Source organism: Scardinius erythrophthalmus (assembly GCF_964197995.2).
Source record: "Scardinius erythrophthalmus genome assembly, chromosome: 16".
Taxonomy (NCBI): domain Eukaryota; kingdom Metazoa; phylum Chordata; class Actinopteri; order Cypriniformes; family Leuciscidae; genus Scardinius; species Scardinius erythrophthalmus.
The window spans coordinates 5,991,903-6,013,006 of NC_138236.1; the positions used below are offsets into that span (position 1 = coordinate 5,991,903).

At 36.5% G+C, this 21,104-nt stretch overlaps 1 protein-coding gene across 2 annotated transcripts; it reads right to left on the reverse strand.

Annotated features, from left to right (window-relative positions):
• Nucleotides 1-1,059: 1,059 nt before the first annotated feature.
• On the reverse strand, nt 1,060-19,479 carry paqr6 (progestin and adipoQ receptor family member VI). 2 transcript variants are annotated; one of them, XM_081387883.1, is made up of 8 exons: nt 19,221-19,479; nt 10,247-10,491; nt 9,167-9,294; nt 7,237-7,442; nt 4,545-4,671; nt 3,552-3,648; nt 3,277-3,421; nt 1,060-3,161 (listed from the first exon to the last, which is right to left on the reverse strand). In XM_081387883.1, the coding sequence occupies exons 2-8, from the start codon at nt 10,295-10,297 to the stop codon at nt 2,902-2,904; spliced, it is 1,014 nt and encodes a 337-aa protein (XP_081244009.1). In that variant the 5' UTR covers nt 10,298-10,491; nt 19,221-19,479; the 3' UTR covers nt 1,060-2,901. The 2 variants fall into 2 exon arrangements, with proteins under 2 accessions (XP_081244009.1, XP_081244010.1); XM_081387884.1 differs by having other exon boundaries at nt 7,237-7,464.
• Nucleotides 19,480-21,104: the final 1,625 nt, after the last annotated feature.

Consider the following 21,104-nt stretch of genomic DNA (forward strand, 5'->3'; position numbering starts at 1 on the left):
AGTGCAGAATGAATGGGAGTCTAATGGGGCTAGACGGCTAAATTTGTCTTTCACCCGATTGCCGTTGAGAAATCTCAGATTTGATTTAGGTTTTGCAAGTTCAACATGGGTTATAGGTCGAAAGTTGAATGAACGAGTACTTATGTCCTTTCGATTTCTTACAAGTTGAGTTGTTGTTGCCCATAACACGCTAGCATTCTGCTAATGAACGCTGATTGGTCAGTGAAGGACTGATTACTCGCTAGAGCACGTTCGCACATGCGCACTATTCAAGAACGACGATTCTTTAAATCTCTTGACAAATTAAAATACGTAAATTACATTTGTATGTATTCTAAATAAAATATAGATTGTTGTCAGCTTGCTTATTTGACTTAAGATAAGGATTTATTAAGTCCACATGTCATGCAAACTAGAAACTATGCTTCTAACCACAGGTCGAGAGCTGTCGTTCCACCCACACAAGTTGCGATGCTGTTTGCGAATGTTCGTTGGAACGATGGTTTCGGGAAACACCGACTCGTTGAACTATGCTGATAACGACGGAACTTGCGACCATAAGTGCCTAACGATGTTTTTGGGAAACTCACCCCTGAATGTTTGTCTCCGTGCGCAGCGCTTCAATAAAAGGAGCGTATTAAAATAGAATGGTGGTGATTAAACTGACTGGAACTACCTGCAATAAACTTATGGTTTTAATGCAAACCTTCCAGCCAATAACAATCGAGTATTCAAAGTGACAGACCATTGTATGCATGTATGTATAAATAAATAAATACTTAATTTGCAGCTCACTTTAAAAGTCTTGCTGTGTGACAAGTGAAAATTCTAAGATAGAAATATTTTATTGGAAGGCAGAGATACCTGTACTTAAATCTCTGATCAGTGAATTACTGATGATTCACAAGTCCTCATTATACTGCAAACAAACACTCTATTAATAATATCTGATACACAACAGAATTACAAGAATAGTATTGGCTCCTACAGTTTTGTGGTAAGCCAATAATGCTATTTTGCGTAATCACTCTGTATTCAATGATATCACAGGACAAACACTGTAGTGAACAATGGATCAGTTTAATTCTAAGCACTTTCATATTTTTCACATTTGTTACAAAAATATTTCAAAATTGACAATGGGAAATAAAAGGCATTGCAATAATGATCGCATATTTTAATTCTCAGATTTAAAGGGAAGCATTATAGTAAAAAATAATAATAAAAAACAGAAAAACATTTCTGGAACATTTAAAAAAAAATTAAATTACTATTTCTAATTTTAATTTCCTTGGCAATTTTAAATGCTACATTGTAACATTAAATGGGTCTTTAACAACACAGTTTAAAAAACTGCAATACATTCATTTAGGCCATCAAACACACAGGGATTGGGATGCCAAAACCTTTTACGTTTCATTTAACTCTAGTGCACAAAATACTACTGTCACCAGTCACATTCACATCTAAACCTCTTATAGCAGAAGAACAGACTCCGTCAGGGCTGGAGCTGAAAAACACACACACAGTGAGCGAGAATTTCTGCTGTCGAACTACAAATAGGCATTTGGAGAAATGCAGAACCTTTCCGCCACTAACCACTGAAACACCTACTTTTCCTTTTTAAACCAAGATCCCTTTCATAAACGACCATTAAACATCATTACCACCATGTGACCGACCTTAAGAGCTTTTTAGAAAAGGTTCCGGTAAACTATTGCCTTTTATGCAGCATTAATTGCACTAAATTACAAGCCTACAGTTCGTACCTGTCCTGCACTGTTCGGTCAGACAAAAACAAGTGCAGTATTCTACTAAAGGACAAAATGACAGATGGAGGTTAACAGCTTAGGCAAACACAATGATTAGCTTTAAGAACAAAACGTAACTAGTGTTGCATGAGCAAAGACACTATTTTGAGTTACGCACTACATTGCACCAGAGTAAAAAAAAATCGACAAGTGCACTGACAAAATGCAATTAAATATTAAAAACAAAAGCCTTGTGGTTCATTATAAAACACTCTGTATTGTATGCCATAAACCTGCAATGAACAAAACAATACCACAGAAATGTGACCTGATGCAGAGAAGGACACATAACTCAAAGTTGTAGAAACATCGAAACGACAGTGACGGACTCCAGTGCAGCCCCATATTCCCATGAGATGCAGTTTAGTAGGAGAATGATGCTTAGACGAGCTAAACAGAACATTATCATTCAAATATGAAAGTGAAAAAATTGATATATTGTGTTTTTAGAAATATGACTCAATTAATTAATGTTACTGTACCTGTGAGATTATTCTAAGGCATTCCAGTAAATCCAAACAATTCACCATTGATAATAAGGGATATTACAAATACAAGTATTTAAAGGGGCAAAATTTCACCGACACGCCAGTCATTTTAAATATGATATTCACCATAATTTTTGTCCATTGTATATTTTGATACGCACACACATCATAAAATTGGATTAATGATGTTATTCATGATGATGCAAATATAAAATCCCTGATTAATGCTACTATCATTTTCCAGTTAAAGCTATGATAACATTATTATGTAATGATGCAAATGTTTATAAAACCCTTAAACTATATGTTAAAATATAACATTATCAACTTTAGCGTCATTCAACCCTCAACCTTTCAAGTATAAAAATCGAAGGCACAACGGTTAAATAACACCATGAAAGGTTGCGATTATCGTTAGGGTTTTCAGCTGAAATAATAAACCGTAAGTATAAAAGGAAACTAGAATATATAGAATAAACGCTTTTTAGAACAAAAGTATCAATGCTAGAGGCTTTTCTATCAGTGAAAGTGCGCTAGTGAAATCTAGAGTAACATCGTCCAGAAAGGTGCACAGTGAGGTGTGGAGTGGTCAAGAAAGCTTGTTACTCCTGATGAGGGTGGGCACCACAAGAGGCCGAAGTGCTTTGGTGAGGTGTTCGAGGTAAACCCACGCTAAAGATGCCGATGATGCCCAGGTTGAGCAGGACGCCCAGTGCGAGAGCCCCCAAGGTACCTAGGAAGGAAGGTAAAGCGGAGTGGGACATCAGCCACTCTTTGCGAGACGACATGTCCGTCAACACTGCCTCCATCTGGAAATGGGTGCCCACGACCGCACATATGTGAAAGAGCTGGTGGCTGTGACCTTGGAGGAGAGTGAGTGAAAAACTAGTCAAAAGAACCGTGTGACACTGGTGTGAACCTCTACAGCCATTAAAAACCAAACAAAGACAACTGTAAAATTGCTAAAAATGAGGTACCGATGTAGTCGAAGCGTCCAGGGGCCAGTCTCTCGGGCAGGTGAGATGCAAACAGGAAGCATGTGAGAAACGCAAAGAACAGATGGTAAGAGTGGCTGGCCAGAGCTTCACTGGGACTACAGCTCCCCCAACAGCACGACAGCAGCTATACACACACATGGAGAGAGACACACATCGCCGTCCATAAAAGAGCATCCGTATCTGGTGTTACGCAGGAATGATTTGCTTAATTAAGTGTCTAATTTACATGTGCAATCAAGTGTGACCATACTTACTCGGTAAAACAGTGGGATACTATCAAAGAGGAAGGGGACAACAAATGCGGCCGTTCTCAAGATTTTACTTATGTGTGGGTACTGCAACTCTACAAACCTGTTACAAAAGACAGAGGAAAACGCACCCTCACTTAAAATTCGCTTATTATAGATAATATATGTTCATAGTTGAATGCTTTTTAGTTTTATTTTAGATGAAGAGCATGTGAGTGGCACTTGATCATGCAAAAGTTTTTTGCAAGGTTATTGTGTGCGGTTGTCGGGGTGTTTTTATATGGTTGCTAGGGTGTTGCCGATGGTTAATGGGTGTTGTTATGTGGTTGATTAATGGTGCAATCCAAAACAAGCCCAACCTCTCTCTAGATATTTAACAAAATATCAAAGAAAAGTGACATGCGATCAAATTATGTGAGAGAGACTTTGAATTTTGAATTTCAATGACTTTGAACTAATTTTATCGGATGTATGGATACCTTCAAAATTGTATTTTATCATTCTGCATACTACTGTGTTTCTTGTAGAATTTATATTCATAGTTAAATGCTTTTTAGTTTTAAATAAATAAATATACATTATTTTCTGTAAATATAGCTCCATTTCATCATCCTCCAAACATAAATCATACATTCGCTCGTTTAGAAAAATAAACCGCACACCTCTTCTGCAGGATTTGAGGTATCAGAGCGGGACAAGTTACGTGCCAAAGTTTAATATTATATATGAGAGATAGTGGTGCTTAACTAAGCGAAACTAATTCATTCACTGAATTCAACAACCAGTTAAGTTCTTCTGTAAATAATTTATTAAAATGACTGAAACCTTTTGTGCAACCAAAAACAAGGTCAGAACAAACAAAGGTCTGTGTGTGAGAAGGACTTAAGTTACATAATAAACTCCCTATTATTCTGAGTCTGGCTACAATGAAATCTGAATTAGCCCCTGTAATCGCAGACTTAGTAAATGAGTCTTAATTACCCTCCAAACCGCTCTCACCTGGAGTAGCAGGACATGCTGGTACAAAAGAGCGAGTTGCAGACGGCAATGGTCACAAAATGCTGGTGAAGCCAACTGTTGACCCAGGAGTCGGGCATCACGTAAGAGGCGTATGTGATGGCGCAACCTGTGAAAGAGAATAGCATACTTAAAACACAGACATGTGTATGACACAGTGTTTCTATTTAACAAAAAGACATTAATTAGAAGATAAATGCATGCTTTCATTTGGATATAGTTTTCAACTCTTGGTTAGTTCACTATGAATCTTGTATAAATAAGATTTGTTAACAGATTGAGATTTAAACAAAGAAACTGTATCACACAATAACATATAACTTTTTTTTTGTCTCCAAATACAGAATTTTATACATATAAAATTTCTGTATTTGGAGTAAAAAAAAGTCAATGTTATAGTGTTATTTAACAAAATATCAAACAAAAGTGGCATTTGCGATCAAATGTTTACATTTTTATGTGTGATTTTTTTGTGCATGTATGGATATGTTTGAAATAGCATATAACCAAAGTACTTCAATTATTTCTGAAGTATGTAGTATGCATACTACGCATAGTATGTGAATTTCTCCCATATTTACCTGGATAAATTGCCTAAACACTATTAAAAAACGTAATGTAAATGAACCGTTATTTCCAAGAGAGCACTGTGATGAGGTTATGTGGCAACAACGTAGCATCCTACAGTTTAAAAAATTTACGGTTGCATACTGCGTAATGTTTCATGCACAGTTTTAAGAAACATTGCATGGCATATACTGCACAAAACGAATAGTTACAGTATTAAATACCATGTTTTATTGGATTTGTGTCTTTTGTAATGCTTGGCTGTTATGCCAGATCTCTGAACATACACAGCAACTCTGCTTTTCTCAAAGGTTGGTATAAGAGCTCTTTCATTGCCGCAACTGTGGAAAACATGACCAGAGGGTTTCATTCCACATTCCACAAATGAAAGAATAATATTTTTATTAGACTATGGGACTTTACAATAAAGACTCACTGATCTACACACAGGATATTGAACAGCTGACCATCCCATCATTCAGTACAGATTATTGTGGCCGAAGTCAAATGAATGGAAATACTGTAAAAATACTGTTTTTTTTAAACATACTGTAATATAGATTTCTGCTTGAAAGAATAATTTTAAAAGGTGCATTTATAAATCACTCGCTCTATGTAAGGTAAAGTGTTCCGAGCCAATTAAAATTGCACTTTTATTTCGCACTAGCTCTTCACGCTTCTGAAGTGCCTCGAACAAAATAGTAGTTTCTCAGCCTTCTCTCTTTATCAATGCAGACTTTAAAGGTTTTCTCTGGAGCCAGAGCATTTGCTTTCTTTCCTTTGAAGTCATACAATAAAATGCCAGCAGTGTATTAGACGGCTCATTTCCTCCAAAGCTCATGCTTTCCATAACCTCTCATCAACCCTCCAATTCCTTTCTACAGCTGGCTTTCGTGAAATTCTCCTATTTGACATCAGCTTTACATCAGAATTGTGTTTCTTTTTACTGGCCAGGTATAGGGAATTCTATATTCTGTCAAGGACGGCTGACAGAATGTCTGGCACATATATCTCAGAATGTCATGCATTTACATTTATGCATTTAGCAGCAACTTACTTTGCATTTAAGATATGCATTTTATCAGTTCATGCATTCTCTGGAAAAAACCCTCAATGACCTTGATGTTGCTAGCACTATGCTCTATTGTTTGAGGTACATGAATGCAGTGTTGTTAATGTTAACTAAAACTATAAAATAAAAATTGTTGGTCATTGAAATAAAGCTGAAATAAAATATTACATATAAAAAGTTACAAAACCTAAACAATAATTAGAAACATTGCCTTGACAACTAACTGAAATAAATAAGTTGAAATGACTAAGTTTAAAGTATTAGAATGAATAAAAATAAATTAAAACTAAATATAATATATATATGGTCAAACTTTAGATTAGGGTACACTGCTCACTATTAACTAACTGTTGACTATGACTTTTGCCTCTTAGCTTATTAATAGTTTGTAAGGTGGTTGTTAAGTTTAAGGGATGTAGAATATGGTCATGCAGAATAAGGCCTTAATATGTGCTTTATAAGTACTAATAAACAGCCAATATCCTAGTAATATGCATGCTAATAAGCAACTAGTTAACAGTGAGAATTGGACCCTAAACTAAGGTTTTAAAATGAATGTATTAAAAGCAACACCACTGCACTACCAATTATCAAACCCAAACCAAGTTGTGTTTACTAGTTACCCGGTCGATATGATGAGTGTTTTTGATTTAGGACTAATTTGTGAATTTGATAAGTTTGTCAGGTTACCAGCATCAAATCTTTGCAAGATATTCAATTGTTTTGTTTGTAGGCCACTTTTTTTCTTTTTAAATTTGAAAAGTCTCTTTTACCATTTTTGTTAAGAATGTTTTTTTTTAAAAAGTACCATAGGTTAGCTTGTTAGTCAAAAGTCTGGCTATGCAAGACTAAATGCAGTCTTATTTGCTCACCAGTGATGTTTAAATAGAAAATAGTTGGTAGGAAAGGCCACTATGTTTTGATGATAATGTGTCTATCTACCGGCCAATAGGGTGAACAGTCCCTAAAGGGCCAGATTTTCTAACAGCTTACAAAACATACAGGACAGAATCACCCAGGAGAACTGGAGCGTACCGAGACTGTACAGGCTGAGCGCTCCGTAGTCGAAGAAGTAGCAGACGTGACGAGCCTTGGTGGACATGGTGCTGAAGGTGTGAGCGCAGCTGGAGGTGAAGGGGTACAGGCAGATCAGAAGCATGTAGACGAGCATCGGCCAGGAGTAGCTCTCCGTCAGGAAGTCCAGCGTAAAGCACAGCATGCTGAACCGCCACAGGAAGTACCTATAATAGCACAGCACAGGTCCTACACGGGGCATTTATGTCTTGTGTGAGGAAAGTAGAGCAGATAAGCTGGTTATTAAAGGGGTCATGACATGACCAAAACGCACCTTAATACCAGGTGTAAACAGGGCCTTAATTAATCAAGCTCCAAAAATAGCTTGTTTGGATACTGGGGGACTTGTGACGTCACACGGGCAAAGCATTTGCATAAGACTGCCTCCAGAGCAAGACATCGACGAATAGTTTTACATCATCGCACCACAGGCCCCGCCCACTGGTGTTCAGTCGCTTAAAGGCTGACACTTTTATATTCACTGACGCTCTAATGGATCGCGTCAGTGGATTATCTGTTTGTTCAGAGAATTTGACTGCATACTGTTTTGCAAACGATGCATAGTGTAATAAAGAGTTTGCAAAGAAACTTTTGTTGACAGATGAAGCAGTCAGCTGTATTGGATCTCACAGTCGCAACAGGCTGCATCGCTTTGAAATTTGCATGTGCAACAAAAAATGTTATTAACATTATCAGTGAACCTCAAGGAATAGCTGAAAAATAATGTCATGACCCCGTTAGACCTTTTCCTGTACTATTAGGTCTTTAACGTTCAGCTGGGTGATATGACGATAGAGCACATCACAGTTTATTAGTCATCAGTTCATGACTTGGAATATGGCTCATCCAAAAAGAGTTCAGATTCTGTACTGTCTGTCTATTTATATACAGGTAGTAGTATCCAAAAGTAATGTCCGGAGGGCACGTTTGTTTTTTATGACCTAACAAGTTCGAAAAAAATAAATAAATAAATAAATAAAATAATATATATATATATATGTATGTATATATATATATATATATATATATATATATATATATATATATATATATATATATATATATATATATATATATATATATATATATATATAATTTTAAATACAGAGGGAAAAACAAAACACTGAATTTGGTCAAGATATTTATCTGACAAAAGTATTTGGCAAGAAAGGCAATCTACAGTATAGGCTTTATTTTACCATGCAAAAAAATGCATGGACAAAAAAAGTCTTAATTTCTTTGTATGACAGCAAGGCCAAAAATTATGTTTGCACAATTTGTCATGTTTTATTGCATTATCACAAATAAAACAACTACATTATATGCTTTTGTAAATTTTTACATTTTTTGTAAATTTTTAATGATATATATATATATATATATTTTTTTTTAAATAAAATAAAAAAAACATTTTTTTATTTACTATAAAAAAATAATCAAGGTTTCCACAAGAATATTAAGCATGAACTACTGTTTTCAACGTTGATAATAATAAGAAATGTTTCTTGAGCAGCAAATCAGCATATTATAATGATTTCTGAAGGATCATGTGACTGGAATATAACTACATAAATACATAGCTAATCATAAATATAATAATAACAATATGATATAACAATAGAGCCTGCTCTAATAACACTAATCAGATATATACAGTACCATATATTAAATGACTTGAAGCAAGATTTAGGTCATACTGCCCACTCCTACAAATACATAATCCTTTTCAAGTAATGTGTTTAGTCCCTGTAAAATCTGATATTGCATAAAAGTGTCTGCTTATAAGCTAAATCATAATTGCATAATGTAGCAGCTGAAACAAAGCTTCAAAGCTGACAAACTACTAGCTCTGGCACTGAAAGGAGATTATATGTTTAACTGGGCTCTTTACCAGGTCGGCAGGAAGTGGGTCCAGATATTGACCGTCTCATTGGTCATTTGAAAACTGCTGAGAATGCAGTCGAGGGCTGAGCTGCTGGGATGGCGGTACCCAGACATGATGCCGTCCTCTCTAAACACCTGCAAAGATGCACACGGACGAGTAAATTACACGCAAACAACTAAAGAATCATGAAAAAAGGTGTTTTTCTAAACATCATCTTTTGTGTTCCATAGAAGAAAGAAAGTCATACAGGTTTGGAATGACATTAGGGGATTGACTTTTTAGGTGAACTACTGCTTTAAAGTGCCCTTATTATGCTATTTTATTTTTAGTTTTGGAGTCTCCTACAATAGATTGACATGCATCCTAGGTCAAAAAAAATTATTTAATGTTCTCATGATAATATACATTGCAGCATCACCTCTTTTCTCACAGTGTCTGAAACAGTTCGATAAAGGATTCGGTCTCTCTAAACCCCTCCTTTAGTAGAGCCTACTCTGCTCTGATTGGTCAGATGGCCCAGTCTGTTGTGATATGTCTACTGATTACAGCGTGTTTTGTGAAACAAAACACCCATTACCATATCTGAACTTCAGCTCCGGAGACTTCCACAGCAATTGATACACAGTGATACAAACAGTAACAACGGTTATCGGTTTTACCATATCAATTCCTCGTCCTTTAAAAGTGCATGCAAAGAGGATTTCAGGATTACCTTCCAGCCTCAGCTACAACTACAATGTTTGAGTGCAGTGTTATAAAACACTATACATGAAAGGTAAAATGTATAATAGGGCCACTTTAATATTCTGAATGCAAGTCATTCATCTGATGTAATCTTACAGAAACAGTGCTGTGCTGGACTCAATTTCTTTAAGAAAGATTAAAGCAGAACTGAAAACGGTGGCTTGCACCACTTGGTCCCACTTATTCGGCTTGTAACTTTTAAGTACATGCAGGATTTCCCAGGGATTTCCCTTAAAGGGAGCGTATGAAACAGTTTATCACTTTAGTTCTGTTCTCCGAACTACCATATTAAACTGTTTCAAATGCTCCTTTTGTATGTCAAACAGATAGTCCTGTCCTCACCTTTGGAACCTGGTGGATGTCAAAGAGCTGTGGAAGTCTGAGGGTCAGCATGTCTGCGGGCAGGCGCAGTGCTCCCCTCCCTCTCTGACAGGCCTGCTTCAGTCTCTCCCGTCCTCCTCGACACAGGACACACCACAGCGGACACTCCAGGCCCCGGGACGGGCCCCCTTCCCCAGCCTCCCACCTCACACACTGAGTCCAGCCCCAACCATGACCCTCACCAGCCCCCCGCCACGCAGGAAACACTGCAGAGAGAGAGACATATGCATTGAAAAGTAAGTTGGATTACTGCTGAACACTCACTTAATAAGCTTTGAATTAATGGATTTGTTTCAGGACCCAGATTTTACATTGGGCGTTTAGTACCACTTGATTCTCAATGTCGTGAAACATATTAATATGAACTATAAGGAAGAATGAAAAAAAAAGAAAACAATAAATATAATTATTATTATTATTATCATTGAAAACGGTTTAAAAAACAATTTTTACATAGGTAAAGATTCACAGATTCATGTAATGAATGGTATACTATCTGTACTATTTTAAAAGTAAGTATTGTGCAGTAGAAAGTACACTACTGTTCAAACGTTTAGCCTAGTTTTAAGAATTAATCCTTTTATTGAAAAAAAAATGCAATGAATTGATCGAAAGTGACAGTGAAAACATTGTTTACAAACAAAATGTTACGAATTAATTTTTTTTAAAAATGGTTTCCACAAAAATATTAAGCAGTAATATTATTCAGTTTTGCCATCACAGGAACAAATTACATTTTAAAATGCACAATTTATTTTAAATTGTAATAATATTTCACATGCCTCAATGGTGAGCAATGAGAGTCTTCTTTCAAAAACATTTAAAAAAAACTGTATGCAAACATTTAAAAAAAAACTGTATGTATGAACTTTCTGTATGCAAAGAATACCCAGAATGACCTAAATCATTTGCAGTATACAACTATAGTACACTGCTGAAATGCTGTATCCAAAGACTTTATAGAAAGACAGTGCACTCATATTACTATGAATGGGAGAAAGTACAACACGCAATATGGTGGAATAAGTCCCGCCTTCTAAATAAAAGAGCCAATCACCAGTTGGTAAAGTCTTCGCATCACTGCAGCTGCAGTTAGAAGCTCAACAGTTCTTAAACAGTCAGTGTTCTGAGACACAAGGAATTATTACATTTTGATTACAGATTACGAGGGCACATAAAAAAAAAGATGTGCACGGATAAATCATTATTAATAAATTCTGCAACATTCCATAAATAAAACAAGTTGTAAATTTTGATTTCATGTTGACTTTAAAATGCTTTTCACTACATACTTCCATATCTGCATTTCTATTTTATACGATTACAGAGTGAATTTAGAGAAATTCTTTAGAGAAATTTAGTGTGCTTTAAAGCTTTAACACTCAAATCAATCCCAGATATCTTGTCTTCACACACCCCAGTATGGGCCTCCAGTTTGAGTATTTCAACCAATAGCTGGGAACATAACTTGGCACACTGGTGACATTGCATGATACTGTTCCATGAAAACATTTTTGCACAACTTTTGAGCAATAAATCCATCTTCTTGGAAGCTGAAGTTCAACTCTTTAGCTCCAAGTACCTGCCTTTCTAAAGGGGTACGTGTTTTGCTTTGCACAGGGGCCAATCTTGCAAACTAGAACAGAATGTGCTTTGTGAGGGTCACAGAGTTTCCTGTTGACACGTGGAGCCGTATGAAAATGAGCACGCTTTCTGCACACGGACAAACGGCAGCCTAAACAAAGCAGATGGAAATGCTTGAGCAATGCCTCTACATAAGAGACATGCCTCTTTCTAGCTGCTTGAAGATACTCTGTGGATCTGACTAAATGGATTGTTATTAAGGTTGGGTGACATGGCGCATTTTTTCCCCAGCTATTTATGATTCAATTATTTCTCAGTATTTATATAGGGTTATTTGCTTTGAATGGCTTAAAGGGGTGATATTGTTTCATTAGTGAACCACCACATGTCATATATACAAATTCATATACACAAATATCAATAATAAAATTTGCCTATACAGTTCACCACAATCTTTTAATAAATGAAAAATCCATGTCACTATCCACAATAAATGAAAAATGAGACTATCCATTAGTATTAAAGCGAACAATTTCAATTTCAATGACTCGAAATCAATCAAACTAATATTGATACTGTTTAAGTGGCCTAATAATTACAAAACAAATCCAGTGACGCTGCTCTTAAATGGACCATTAAAAAGCTCAAAATAGTATAATAAAATATTATTGTAATACAATCAGCATTATGTCACATGTCAGTGTTATTTTAACATATTTTATATACTATTTTAGTATTTATTAATACTTATTATATAATATTTAATTATTAATATTTTGATTTATTTATTTCTTTAAATTTAAGTTTGAGTAATTTTTTATGCTTTTGTCATTTGTATGTATATATATATATTTATATTCTTTTTAAAAAGTTTTTCATCTTATATTCATATTTAAAGTTAACAATACCAACACCAGTCCAGTATACTTTCACAGTATGGAAGAGATCAGCATGAACATTCGGCTAAACATTTCCTTTTGCACTTTACAGATAAAAAAAGATTGTCATATGGCTTTAGAGTGTCATGCGGGAGATTGAACAATGACAATCTTCATTTTTAGATGAACTACTGCTTTGAAAGCAGATTACAGAAACTGTCAAGTCAAACGGATTTGCATAAACTGATACAACGGCTAAATTCCTCCCGGTCAGATCATGCAGGGCTGGACATCCATTCATGGAATATGCTGTCATTATTCCATGGGCCAGTGTTGATCTTATGGATTAACGGATTGTGGAATGTCTCATACATCAGCTGTTTCTATGGAAGTCAAACATAAACACAATTCATCTGACACTGGATATGAAGTTCTCCCCAATAATGCCCTCTGGGAAACGTGTTATTCAGAAACAAACAGTTCGCAAACATTTCTCATCCCAGTTGCCACTGCTCAGTTTGAACTGGATGTTTGTTCGTTTTTTGCATACAACATGTCTTGTTGATAGGTGGAGATGTTTCGATTGCACTGACTAACTTAATCCCATGACACACCATTCTGAGTCTAAACAAGAAGAGCAGATGAGCTCAGCTGAATCTGATGTGTGTGTGTGTGTCCACCAACTGTGACCAACGAAAGAGAGAACCGTATTGTTGCAATTCATATTGACATATTTCTGATAAAAATGGGATATTCAAAGAATGGGTGTTTTATCCATCAGGAACTGATTGGATTGTGAAAAGCAACATTACATACATGAATGAAGCCAGATGGTTGGAAGAGGCCTCAGTGGTGTAAGGAAAAATACAATTATTTTATTCAAGGCCTTTTGGTTCCAGAAGTTTTAGCGAATGCATAAATTAGCATAATATAGTGACACCTAGAGGTGAATGGATGTTATTGTACTTGCCTGGGTAGTGGGTGGAAAGTGGGACCCAAACTACTCAAGACATGTTTTACAAATTCTTCACTAAATGAACACAAGGAAGAATGATATTTAGTTATTTCCAATCATATGCACTAATATGCATAAAAATTGGGGTCGGATAGATTTGTTTTTTTTTAAATAGTCTATTATGCTTAAAAAGGCTGCGTTTATTTGATCAAAATAGAGTAAAAACAGTGATATTGTGTAAACTTTTGTCTATTTTAGTATATTTTAAAATGTAATTTATTCCTGTGATTAAAGCTGAACAAAAGTTTTGTAATATTTTAGCCAGAAATGAACTGTAACTCATAATCTGAAATGGTGTATTAAATACGTACAAAAGTGTATTTTTTGGGTGGGACCAAGAAGGCTAAGTGACGTCAGCCAATAAGCAAAATCATTTCAGAGGCAGTGTAAGTTATTTTGACGGAATTTAGCATTTTTACAAACACTTTTTCCATTTGGAATAACATGCACTGATGAATTGTTCATAAAAAAGAACAGGAATGTCCATTAAAAAGGTAGGCCTACATATAGGGTCAATTTGTATTTCACATTGGCTCACGAACTACTGCATAATCCAATCCAGAACATATCAGACAAAGACAAATGTTTCAAGACCTTGATTTCTGGGTCCTTGTGTTTTTCTCGCTCCACATCTCACCCTCTACAGTAATTCTGACATTCTTTCTCTGGCTTGTGATTGTGTCACAAGATCTGCCTCAATGGACGTCTTTATCACTGTGTGTTGACAAAAGAGCGCCTATGCAGCCTGTATGTGCGTGTTCTGTTGGGCTCACGTGTAACTGCAGTAACCGTACGGACACTATCTCAGCCTCTGAGCATTCCTTTGTCATGTTAATACATGATCATGGGATGAAGTTGTCTGGCTACCACCTTCACACACAAGACTAATAATCATGCAAATGCTTATACTGGGAGAACTGGAATTTTCCACCAAGTTTGAACAACTTGGTTTTAAAAGCTGTTGCAAATTTTAATTAGGCAAAATATCTTGCTAGAAAACATTTCTGTTAGCACAACCAAAACCTGTTTTGGAAGGTACATTTAAATTTTGCTTAAGGCTTTTTCCTGGAAACGAAAGCTTTTAATGATACCAAGCAGCGCACTGGACCCAAACTGCACCTAACATACATTACATCTCTAGATTTCAGTAGATTTAACAAATTATTAGTGCTGTTTACCATTGCTCATATTTAAAAGTAAGGTTTTGAACAAACCCCAAACCCATTTTGTATACATACGATTTTTACCTGGCAGACTATAACGAAAAGAAAAGAAAATCCCATAGAATTACTCTGAAAACATGAAAGCCACAAGAATGTACACTTAATTGACAACGGCTTAAACAATATCACATGCTTTGCTTCTATGTTTAAGACTTTGGAGAGAATGAAACTGAAAAAAAGTTCCTGCCGTCCTGAAAAATGCTGACTATGCAGTTCGTGTAGGCGAAATCATCCTGAATGCGCAGGAACGGTGAGAAAAGAAGGAACATAAAAGTGAGCTTCATAGGTCATAGGGTTCCCAACAAAAAGCAGAATATGGAACACATGTAATATTCAGTATAATTTGGGAACACTTATAAGACAAGAAACTTCCATTTTTTTGGAAGTGAACAGTCAAACAACCACCAAAAAGGAATTAAGGACCCTGTTATATCATGTGGGTAAAACAAGATTTTTTTATGAAGCAAATTTACACTGATGAGTAAAAACATTCTGACCAGTCACAAGTGAAGTGATCATCTCTGAACAACGCCATATATTAATGTCTGGGTAGAATAGATGCTAAGCAAACAATCAGTTCTCGTAATCAACGTGTTGGATCCAGGAGAAATGCGCAGGAATAAAGATCTGAGCGATTTTGACAAGGGCCAAATTGTTATGGCAAGGCTTGTAGGCTTGCGGGTTCACCCTAAAAAATCTTGGGTTATTTTTTCTAACCAAATCCTGGGTTGAGCCTTTTAGGTCATTTTCTTGGGTTATTTTTCCAGTATTTGGGTAGTTTTTGTGCTACCCAGCTCCTGGGTCAGACGTAACAACCCAGTGTTTGGGTAGTTTTCTTGTGTTACCCAGATCTTGGGTAAGCATAACAACCCAGGGATTGAGTTATTTACCGCGGGCTTTTTGCAACCTCTTCAAGTGAGAGCAGTTCTCTCAAAATGGTGCATGTCTTCGGTAAAATACTGGTTTGTGTACATTTTATTTGATTTATAAATTCCTTATTGTGCTGTATATCGTTTTATTTAATGCAAAGCAACGATGTGAGTGCACCTACACTAGTGTCGCGTGACTCGCGTCAGACTTTTCGCGTGATGGAAATGCTTGATGCCATGCAGTAAATATACAGAATATAAATATGTATGATGTTAAAATATGTTCTCGGAACTGTACACTGTTTGTTTATGGCCAGGTTATGGAGCCAGTCGGCGCATATTTCGGCTACGAGTGGAACGCAGGGTGGCGGTCTGAAGTTAGAAGAACCCCCGTTGAAACGGGACAACAGAGACTGGTCGATTACAGTTGAATTACTCATAAATGTAACATTTTTACTGATAATATTTGTTAATATTTGTATAATATAATATTTGAGCTTAAGTGTTGTCAATATGTATTAAAAATGATATAAAATATACTATACTGTAAAATATGATTGAAAATAAAGGAATTATCATGCAAGTATTGGTTGTGTCGAGTATTTTTTTAAAGTTTTAAGTTAATCCGTATACATTAATTCATGTATGAAGTAAAAAAAAAAGTATAAATGAATATTAAAAATGAATCAAGTATGCTGGGTTAAATCAATCCATTATGCTGGGTTAAATAAACAACCCAGCTAGGTAAAATTAACCCAACATGTGTTCTGTCCAATATTTACCAATCCCTTGGGTTGAAAACAACCCGAATTGGGTTGTTCTTAACCCAGTGTTTTTTAGAGTGTTGATCCCGGTCAGCAGTGGTGAATTTACCAACAGTGGTCTGAGGAGTGACAAACCACAAACCGGCGACAGGGTGTTGGGCGCCCAAGACGTAGGCTAACCCTTCTGGTCCGAACCAACGGAAGGTTTACTGTGGTACAAGTCCACACAATTTTAATAATGGTTATGTGAGGAATGTGTCACAACACACAGTGCATCACACTCTGCTGTGTATGGGGCTGTGTAGCCGCTGACCAATCAGAGTGTCTATGATGACCCCTGTCCACCATTGAAAACGGCTACAATGGGCACGGAAGCCTTTGGAAGTGGAAGGTCACCTGGTCCGATGAGTCCTGTTTTCTTTTACATCACGTGGACGGCCATGTACTTGTGCACCGTGATCCTGGGGAAGAGATGCACTGTGGGATGACGACAAGCCAGTGGAGGGGGTGTGATGCTCTGGTCAGTGTTCTGCTGGGAAATCGGGTTTGGCCATTAATGTGAACGTAAATATGACACGTGCCACCAACCTAAACATTGTTGCAGACCTGGTCCTTCATGCCAATGGTGTTCCCTGGAGGAAGCGCCTCTTTCAGCAGGATAATCACACTGCCACACTGCTCACATTGTTCAGGAATGGTTTGAGGAACATGATGAATAGTTCAAGGTGTTGCCCTGGCCTCCAAATTCCCCAGATCTCAGTCTGTGCTGGACCAACAAGTTCAATCCATGGCGGCTCCACCTCATAACCTACAGGACTTGAAGGATCTGCTGCTGACGTCTTGGTGCCAGACAGACACCACAGGACACATTCAGGGCTCTTGTAGAGTCCATGCCAGGGCAGGTCAGCGCTGTTTTGGCAGCATGTTGAGGATCAACAGCATATAGGCATCGGTATAAGTGGAGCATGCCTGTGCGAAAGATGCAGGGTGTTGTGGTGTTCCGAGTGGTTTTAACATGCTGCCATTCTAGGTGTCTGGGTGGTTAGTAATACGTTGCTTTTTGGTTTTGCATACTCGAAACAGTCGCCACAAAAAAGATTTTACAAAATGTAGTGTTTAGAGATGTCAGAATTAACATGTTAAGATATTATATGCTTGAATATGCAATAATTTTAACTTATTTTTGACAGAAAAATCTGTTTTTGGTCAGAAATCATAAGATTAATTGGGATTATTTTATTCTATTGATGATAGCCATAGTTTATACCAAAAAAATGTTAGCATTGAATTTAAACCAAATCTTACCTGAATTTGACATCTTTATCTTGAGAATTTTAAGGTAATATTCTTTGTAAAACAGCTTTGGAGCAGTATTTATTGAAATGGTTCATACATTTAACGGATAGTGAGTAGAAAAAAAAACGTCATCTTCTTTACCAAGTAGCCATGAAATGGACTTTGCAACAGATCATTACTTACAAGTGTGACAGATGTGGGCGGGGCGCTCAAAAATTCAAGCTTGCAGATGAAAAATTAAACAAACAGATGGATGAATCATTCACAATAAGACCTAGAACATGCATTAACAAAACAGATGCTGACTTTAATACAAACTAAATATTTTCCAGATGATGTTTTAGTAAATCCCTTTGTCTTTAGTACGATTACTATTTGCCAGTTATTTAATTTAGTCTTTATAATATCATGCTTAAGCTTACTATTTCTAAAATAGTAGCCTATAAATGGAACTGCATACATGAGAATCTATACATCTATGTACTTATATTTTAGGAAGGGGGTCCCTCACAAGGGGATCATCATATTTCAAAATGCTGCATTATGGGCACCAATAAAGTTTTAGAAAGTTGGCTATATAGAATCCAAACAACTGTATAAAGGTACAACAGAAGCACATACATGTAACTTTCTTCATATCTTCTGGTGGAAACATGGAACTCAGGAGGGCGTCCAGCATGAAAAGAGACCTAGACAGACTGATGCTGTCAGTAATGAGGGTTTATTACTTACAGAAGCCTGTTCACGTGGACTAATGTAATGGATAGACTATGTTCCATATGTGTTCGAGGAAAAGACAGGCAGTTCTGCAAAAGCAACCATGCCCTCCCATTATATCCACGCTATATATATATATTCTCTCTCTCACACATGGGGAGGTGATCATTGTCAACTCAACACTTCCACAATTCACAAAATGCCAAACTCATTTCCTCAACTTTAGAAACCCAAACTTTTACAGTAACTTTTTGATGATCTACTCTTCAAAACTTAAACATTCAAACTTCAGTCCTCCACTTTGCTGTTGAGCAACATTACATTTCTACTTTTTCCTCACCAACTTCGCAAGAATTACATATTTGATTGTGGAGTGTTGGTGTGAGAGATTGTTGTGAATTTCACAACAACCCACTGGCCACTGTAAGTTCGAACATGACATGTTGACAAGTATTTTCTTTACATTGCTTTAAATATATCTTTCGAAGAACTATTTTGTTGTTGTTGTTGCGCGGCAACAAATCTGACATTATGGAATTAAAGTACCAACATAACGCTCAATGTGCAAAAGAAAATGTAAAGTCCAAACCTTTGAGCTTGATCTGGTCTATGAGATCATTTGCGCGTGCCAGTTGGAGATGTGAGGTCGCCAGTTTGGGATCCGAAAAAGTTACAGTTAATGGGAAAAAGAAGCGCGAAATAACTACACATCCATGGCTGAACTAGATTCTAACGTTAGTGGACATCCCCGAGAATCATTCAGGCTTTGTGTGTCCTTCACATTCCTAGGCAAAGGAACACAAACAACAGTAGAAATCCCACCCTCCGTGCACGAGCATTCTCTCATTGGATGGAGACATGAAAGCAGCCCAGTGTTCGAGATCAGGAGACCAGCGAGAACAAAACACGAAACCCGTTCAACTACTTTTAGCGTCCTCGCTCTGTTTCTAAGAAAGACAAGTAAAAGTAAAAAATGATGCTACAAAAAAGAGGGGAAATGCATTTATTTGACACTTAGAGGCTCCATTCACAATCTTGCAATATGGCCTTGAGTGTTTAATTGATTTTATGCAACGAGATCATATATTTCTATATTATATTATATAATGAAAATATTTAAATAATAATAATAATTCCATTAAAACAGAATTTTATTTGGGGATCTCTCTCATTAGGTGACATTCTTCCGTTAAAAGCCCGTTTATTTATTTATTTGGGAAACAACAACTCTTAACAGGCATTTAACATTTATATGATCTTATTTTCAGTTAGTGTCTAAACATTAATAAAAGTATATAATTAGTGATGTTTCGTTCTGTGTTTTTTAAATAAGTGAAAACGAATCAGTTGAGTCAACGATTAAATGACTTGCTAAAAAGTTTTTAAAAAGTGTAATGTGTTGCCACCTACTGGTGAAGATTTATAAGAATGATTGGCTGCATCTGAAATCGCATACGTAGCAAGGCCGTGACCATGTCTAGAACATAGCATTTACACCGCAATTAATTGCACAAATAATGTGATATTATTGTTTTTAATACAACATTTTGAATATAGAAATATGAAATGATGGAAACAATGAAATAATACGTTTAAATATTAAACTAAAACAGCCAGTAGGTGGCGGCAAGGACTGTCTTAATGAGTGAGTTGAGTGAACATAGCAACCTGGAATTATCACAAACGGATAGGCCTATAATAAAAATACAATATAATTTTTTTATTAATATTTATTTTTAATTAAGGAAGAGCACAGAATTAAGAAATTATTATATTAACATATTGCCTGTTATATTGCGCTCGATGGTGCCTTTTAGAAGACATTTTAGATATCCCGACCGGCTGATGTTATACGGCCATGTCCAGAATAAAGAGTATGGTAAACCTATACATACAGTTAGGGTGATATTAAAGGACATAAACCGTGATATAAGATTTTGGCCATATTGCCCATCTCTAAGTCATTCATAATATGCCTAATTCATAATATGCCATTCTAAGCCTAATATATAGCAGGGCCGTAACCACCATAGACATTGAGGGGCACAAGTCCCCACCAATAATTTGAAATGGCCAAATTGTCCCCCCAATATTTGATCTTTCTTAAAGCTGCTCTCCATTACGCACCGCTCCATTTCTTGAAGGATGTAAGTTTAAAAATGTACATTTTTAGGCTGGTCTGCCTCAGCAATCTAACAGCACTTGTCAATATTTAAACATTGAACACTGATGATTTGAACAGCACTGTTTAGTTTTCAGCTGTGGTATCATTTCCCCATCCTCCATTCCACTGAAACCCCAGGGTACATTTGGTCATTGGACTGGACTGCAAATAATTCTTCCCTATTAAGTGGGGCAGAGCCCAGCCATTCTTTGACAGTGTGGCACTTGGTGTTTTGCCAGAGAACTGGCCATAATGCCACAATGAGTCCTCGGCAGAGGGCCCAGCGCATGAGGGCATGAGACGCTGGAA

What these genes read in the sequence shown, in the direction of transcription:
- paqr6 (XM_081387883.1), bottom strand. Translation starts at nt 10,297, where the DNA reads ATGCTGACCCTCAGACTTCCACAGCTCTTTGACATCCACCAGGTTCCA. An exon ending in ACCCACTTCCTGCCGACCTG is followed by an intron (nt 7,443 to 9,166) that starts GTAAAGAGCCCA and finishes GTGCTATTATAG; the next exon opens with GTACTTCCTGTGGCGGTTCA. An exon ending in AGCATGTCCTGCTACTCCAG is followed by an intron (nt 3,649 to 4,544) that starts GTGAGAGCGGTT and finishes CTTTTGTAACAG; the next exon opens with GTTTGTAGAGTTGCAGTACC.